The 6,503-nt window shown below is 32.4% G+C and overlaps 2 protein-coding genes across 3 annotated transcripts in view; one reads left to right on the top strand and one right to left on the bottom strand.

Annotated features, from left to right (window-relative positions):
* Positions 1-1,363, top strand: part of LOC112520436 (choline-phosphate cytidylyltransferase 1-like) — an 18,331-nt gene extending 16,968 nt beyond the window's left edge. The window contains exons 7-8 of the mRNA XM_025128829.1: positions 791-901; positions 997-1,363. Of these exons, the coding sequence (XP_024984597.1) occupies positions 791-901; positions 997-1,185 (300 nt within the window). The 3' untranslated portion in view covers positions 1,186-1,363. The remainder of the gene's footprint in view (positions 1-790; positions 902-996) is intronic.
* A 47-nt stretch (positions 1,364-1,410) lies between these two features.
* LOC112520445 (organelle RRM domain-containing protein 6, chloroplastic) lies at positions 1,411-2,922 on the bottom strand. Of its 2 annotated transcripts, XM_025128839.1 has the most exons (4): positions 2,725-2,922; positions 2,176-2,244; positions 1,980-2,086; positions 1,411-1,688 (listed from the first exon to the last, which is right to left on the bottom strand). In XM_025128839.1, the coding sequence occupies exons 1-4, from the start codon at positions 2,849-2,851 to the stop codon at positions 1,566-1,568; spliced, it is 426 nt and encodes a 141-aa protein (XP_024984607.1). In that variant the 5' UTR covers positions 2,852-2,922; the 3' UTR covers positions 1,411-1,565. The 2 variants fall into 2 exon arrangements, with proteins under 2 accessions (XP_024984607.1, XP_024984617.1); XM_025128849.1 differs by lacking the exon at positions 2,176-2,244 and having other exon boundaries at positions 2,725-2,914.
* Positions 2,923-6,503: the final 3,581 nt, after the last annotated feature.

Raw genomic sequence — 6,503 nt, 5'->3', positions numbered from 1 at the left:
TGCCTCCCTTCCCACAAATAGTCTCTCTCCTCTAACAGAATTAGCCACTTCCAGATTGCCCCTTTTTAGCCCTCCTAGTATAGACTTTTAACACTTTCTCTCTAACTATTTTATCACGATCCCTATCATATTTGATTTTTTTCTTTCTCGTTTCTCTTATTCACTTATTCAAATTCCCTAACTCTTTCCTATATATATATGGTCCGACTCCAACTGCTGTAGAACTCGGGCCAGTGGGGCCATGAAGCTCATGTCCAAAAGGAGCCGAGATTTGAAAAAAAAAACAAAGGAGTTGGAGAGACTAGATTATTTTTAGATCCTCGTCTGTAAATGGTTCTTGGTAACAATTTTAAGGCTTGGAAGTTGGTCCTATTGTGAGATAAGCCATAAGACCTGATTTCTGTCCCTCCAGGAGATGCATCTGGAGGTGGCCAAGATTCAAAGCACTAAACATACAATCAACAACACATATCCTACCGTATCCGTCTCTCATGTTGAGTATCCATGTCCAATATTTACTACAGCTGGTCCGTTATGATTGGCAATGTTCTTCCTTGCTTTGTTTTTTTTTCTTTTTTTCTTTTATTACTATTGTTATTGGTGCGATTCATTGCAACTCCTCTGAGGTTTTGGTTAATCCTGAGTTCTACTTGACGGGGTTGTTGATTTCCTTGCAAAAATAATTGATCTCTGACGATTATAGAAAGGATACAGGTCTGGTGTTTCATATTTGTTATAGTTTGCTAGATGTAGAAAATGCTCATTGTTTTTCATATTGTTGTTATTGCAGATCCATATAGTGGCGAAAACTGCAGGTATGAATCATAACCTGTGGGTTGAGAATGCTGATCGTTTGGTTGCTGGTTTTCTTGAAATGTTTGAAGAAGGGTGCCATAAAATGGTGAGGTCTTAGTACAACAGATACATAGATGTGAAACATGTTTTAACTTGATTAAACCCCTGTTCGTATAACACATCGGCTATGGTGTCTCACAGGGAACGGCAATCAGAGATCGGATTCAAGAACAATTAAAGACCAAGGGAAACGTGGGCGTACTCCCATATGACAAGGACGACGACGATGATGATGAGGAGGATGATGAAGGTGAGTATTATTATGACTATAGCACCGAGGAAGAAGTGTACTCGGATGGAGGAGGTGAAGTTGAAGCAGCATCACAATGAGTGAAGTTTGTTGTTTTAGTTGTTGAAGAGAATGTAGGGTGGATTACATACAAGAGTATATGTAAAGCTAATGAGTTGATGTAGGTGGGATGAAATTTGATGTGCATTTGGTTTGGAGTGTAATATTAAATCATAAACTGTTGGCTTGTTTAGCTGCATATGGCACATACTTATATCATCTCTCTTTGTAGCATGATGCTGTTTCAGCATCGGTGATTCACAAGCAGGTCTTAATGGAATCCTTCGCATTTTACAGAATTTCTGCTTATAAATGTCACTTTGTAACAATTGAAATTATCTACTGAAGCAAGAACTGAGGCTCATGAACAAAAAGAAACAGTTGTATATATAATTTCATGTGGTCGTTAATCTTCCGTCTCCTATTCTGCGGAGACTGGTCTTTGGGGCTGGGGCTGGGGTGGTCCAGAGGTTTTCGGGTACGCACTGTGTCTGTCTTTTACAGGTTTTGCAAGTTCCACGAATAATACTCTGCCATCAACATACTGCAAGAAAACAAACCAAATGTGTGAAACAAATCACCCAAGATAGGGTCAGGTTCAAGGGAAGTCGTAAAAGATTGAAAACTGAGGAACACCTTTGTAACTTTTCATTTAAATGGTATGCACATATGCATAAAAACCAAAAAACAACTTCAATTACTTGTATGTACATGCGCATATCGTCTAGATGAATGATTACCAGAGTGTTCCTCGGTTTTTCACTTTTTTGGGGGGTTTTCCTTTGAACCTCCTTCTCTCTCTATATATATATAGACGGAAAGAAAGAAACTTAACCTTCTCATCCATGGTTTCTAGGGCGTTCATGGCATCGTCTTGATTCGTATATTGAATGAATGCATACCCTTTTGATTTCTTTGTGGTTTCATCCTTAACAAGCTTAACTATACACAAGTCAAGGTTATATGGTTATGGTTAAATGTTATTCTTGGCAAACTTCTATTATAAGAATATAGAAAATGCATATGCAGACCTTCAGCTATCTGCCCAAAATTCGAAAATTGTTCCTTTAAACAGGTTTCACTGGTAGAGTATGATAAATCTGCAATTGAAAATGAAAAGTTAGAATATTTTGTCTAAGATTATCGAGTAGAAAGGACCACGAAAGAGACCAGAAAAAAAAGCCAATTTCAAGAGATCGCAATTGAAGATCCATATTCATCCGGTAAGGTAATATAACTTGGTAAGCGCTTAAGCTTTTGGTAAAGGGCCCCTTAGTTACATCAAATTTGGTATTTGTTTCTCCTAACATGACTAGGAAGATTTTATTGAAACCCTAATTTTGTAGCTTCCTTTTCTTATCTGTTTAACAACAACTCAAATTACAGTTGTACGCTTTCCATCTAAGAATAATTCTCTTCTGCTAAAGGTTCCATTCAATGATAAACCATGGTTAATTTCCTCATCTTTATTGATTTATGGACAGTTAAACACAGTGATTATGCACATAGATAGATAGATAGATAGATAGATAGATACAGAAACATGTATGTATAAATTGATGAGGAGAGAGATGACTTACTTCTGACCATGATTTTGCTAGCTAGAGGGTATTCGATGAAAGACGCACGAAGCTTAAAAGATTTGGGATTTGGAGATGGTGATCTTGTTCCGATTGTGGGTCTCAACCATCCAGTCGCTGAAATCATCGCCACACCCAAGACTCGCTCGTTTTCTATGAGAATGAAATTTGGCAAAAAGATTCTTCTTTTTCTACCTTTCACTAGGTGTAAAACCATATTTTCTTATGTTTTTTTACTTATCAACTTATTATAACTTAGAAAAGTTTAAAAGTTCTTTATTACTGGTTTGTCATCGGTATAAATTATTTATCCAAACATTTGAAAGTGTTTATTACCAACACTACACCGGAATAAGTCGATAAGTTGTTTTTATAAGCAATCCAAACACCTAATATAAGCAATCTCAAACACCTTAGGGTGTTTGGATTGCTTATTTAAAACTTCTTGTATTTTTTCTTTTATGTGTTTATTTATAAAAAGGTGTTTGGATTAACCACTTTAGGATGGTATTCTTCTTCACCGCGGTCGTGATCTAATTTGCTCAAATGACATCTCTTTATTTCTTTACGACTTGCACTCGTGTAAACTTCATGAAACATTTTAACTTGTTGGTTATTGTATGTGATTGATTTGTTTTTACTTGCATAGGATGTATGTGTGTTAATTAAACTTCTTTGTGAATGTCTTTAGTAGTGGCAGATTCAGGAAATTAATGGGGTGGGGACACGTTGGATGAGATTTGGAGAAACCATGTAAGACGAGAGCGAAAATAGAAAATTTAAGCTAATCAACAAAGGTTTTTGGTTTTTAACTGGAGGCCTTTTCTCCGGTGCGTAAAGGTTGTATCTACCCCTAGTCTCTAGGATAGGACCAACTTACATTGATGGTTGTTATGGGGTAGAATCACCTCAAGCATTGGATTTTTTAGTCAACTGAACATTTTCATTCTATGACGTTACTTAAAGTTTATTAGGATGTGTGGTACGGTTAGAGACACCATTTACGAGAACACCAATATATATAGGGTTGGGTTCCGGTGACAAGAAAAGTTAATGTGAAAAGCGTAAGAAAGGATCTCCACCATTAGATGTACATTAGGACGAGATGCACCCTATCAATCACCGTATGAAGCGCGTTTCATGGGTAAGTTTAGATTAAAGGTGATCAAGGGTCCAGATCTTTCTTACGCTTATCACTTTAACTCTCATTCTCACACGATCCTTCATCATATATATATAAGCAAAATATATATAGATATGAGTTCAAGTGAGAACATCACCATCGGCGGCAAATCCAAGATTTTTACCAAGCAAATGCACCTTTAAAGTGTATCAAAGGCTTACAAAGTTGTTTGTGTTTTTAGCTGAATCTTACTATTCCGAGGATCTTTTTATGGTTTTTTGGTTGATGTTCCCAGTACTTTCTAATATCCCATGGCACCCTTCAAAGTTTAGCGGGTTCACCTTTCATATCTAAAAAAATTCTAGTAGTAAATATCAGTTGAGTGGGTGCACGAGATCTGACTCGGGCCTTCATAGGTCTTCCCTAGATCATCATTTTACAAAAATGCAAGAATACTTTTTTGTTATTGTCAATCACATGTGATAGTAAATCAAAGATGCAGACGATCTTCAACACAACCTAGGTTGGCCATGCCGCTTACCTACCATTAGGTCCTCTATCTATGGTGAAAGAATGTTTTCGTATTTTCATAAAATGAAAGTGTTCTTGTTTGAGCTTTATATATATATATATATATATATATATATATAGAGAGAGAGAGAGAGAGAGAGAGAGAGAGAGAGAGAGAGAGAGATATAGATGGGGAGGGGTTTGGGGCCCAGGATAGAATGACATGTAGTAAGGTCCCTGACCCATGACTTTAGGTGGGCTTTTGAGTAGGGCTTTTCTGCATCCTGATCTAGACCAATCGTGCTGTAGCTATGAACTGAATCAGCTGATTTTTATCCAGCCATTTTCAAACACTTGTGTCTTAAAAAAAAAAATAGACAAAGCATAGTGTATGTATTTTGTTATAAGTTATAAATTTGATCTATATATATTTATGAATAAATTAAGCCCTTTTTTTTAGTAAAGCATAATATTTTAACTTCTAATTTCATATTTTCATCTCACATCTACATTATCTTATAAAACTCTTAGAATTTCAAATCTACAACAACTATAAAACATTAGAAGGGTACTCGTGCAATACATCGAGACATATCTTGATTTCAGTATTTCGTTTTATTTTCTTTTTATGTTGATATAATATGGTTTTATTTGGTTTCGAAAAAACGATAATGTTTTTTTAATAAAATATAAATTTGAAAATATCATAAAATTTTGAAAAAAAATATATTGATATCAATATCAAATTAATCTTTTTAAAAGTTCTTGTGTTTTAGTGTAATTTCTTTAATTCAATTATTTTAATTATAATTTAATTTAGGTTTACTAACAAAGAAGTTTAATTTAGATTTAATAATATATATTTTTATGAAGATAATAATTAAGTATTCTGTTAGAACTCAATGATTATCCTAATTATATTTTAGATTTTTTATATTTAAATTGAGATGCTTATCCAGTATTTGATTATGTTTATTTGCATTTAGTTACACGAATTCAAATATGGAGCTCTAATAAGTTGTACTTATGCACAATTTACTTGGAATCTTAAATTTTAAGTAATATACATCAATAAACGATACTTCATGCATAAAAAATGGTTTTAAGAGCTTTTGTCAAATGCTTTATAATATAGCATAGATTAACTACATAACTAATTTTCAATATACGATTTAATTTTATACATTGCAATATTGCGGAGTTACATAACTAATTTAAAAAAAAACCGTTCACAAAATGGTTTCAGGTTGGTCTTTTTTAGGATAATACTATTCTTTCATCGCTTGAATTCATTACAAAAATGTTCGATATTTAATTAAATATTCAGATCATCTTTCTTTAACATGTAACGTATAATAAATAACTTATTAACAAACTAATGAAGATTAAGTGACAAAAAATGTATATAAATTTCGACTAAAAGACTTAGTAAATAAGTCGACTAGAATACAACAGAAGAAATTTCTGCTGCTTAATTATATTTGCTAATTTTATTAAGATGTAAATATCTGAAAGTGAATCCAATGCAAATATCTCCACCTTGTCCAACCTGTTTAAATCGTAAATGTTAAAAAAAAAAATTCTTTTAGATATTATTTTTTGTTTAATAAAATTAAAGTTTACATAAGCGCTGGTGTGAAAATAATATATAATGAGTAGACAACTAATTAATTACAAAATATTAATATATATATATTAGAAGGGTATTCGCGCAATGCAGCGAGATAAATCTCGTTTTTTAATGTGTAGTTTTTATGCTGTCTTTATCGATATAATACGATTTTATGTGGTTTTGAGAAAACGATAATGTTTTTATTTTTGAATGAAATATAAATTTGAAGATAATATAAAAATTTGAAAAAAATAAATCAATATTTGTATCAAATTAACTATTTAATAGTTCTAGTTTTTTTGATGTAACTTCTTTAAATCAATTTTTTATTATATATTAATTTAGATTTAATAACAAAGTAATTTATTTTTGGTTTAATAATATAATCTATACTATATTACTTAAAATTCAAGATTATAAGTAAATTATACATAAGTACAACTTATTAAAACTCTACGTTTGAATTCGTGTAACTAACTACGAATAAACATAATCAAATAAATGATAAACATCTCATTTTAAAATATAAAAAAT

This window comes from Cynara cardunculus (assembly GCF_001531365.2).
Source record: "Cynara cardunculus var. scolymus isolate 2C chromosome LG 1, CcrdV1, whole genome shotgun sequence".
NCBI lineage: Eukaryota > Viridiplantae > Streptophyta > Magnoliopsida > Asterales > Asteraceae > Cynara > Cynara cardunculus.
The sequence above is the reverse complement of the archived record's forward strand: the minus strand, read 5'-3'. Positions and strand labels throughout refer to the sequence as shown.

What these genes read in the sequence shown, in the direction of transcription:
- LOC112520445 (XM_025128839.1), bottom strand. Translation starts at nt 2,851, where the DNA reads ATGATTTCAGCGACTGGATGGTTGAGACCCACAATCGGAACAAGATCA. An exon ending in TTTTGGGCAGATAGCTGAAG is followed by an intron (nt 2,087 to 2,175) that starts GTCTGCATATGC and finishes ACTTGTGTATAG; the next exon opens with TTAAGCTTGTTAAGGATGAA. An exon ending in TAGAAACCATGGATGAGAAG is followed by an intron (nt 1,689 to 1,979) that starts GTTAAGTTTCTT and finishes GTTTTCTTGCAG; the next exon opens with TATGTTGATGGCAGAGTATT.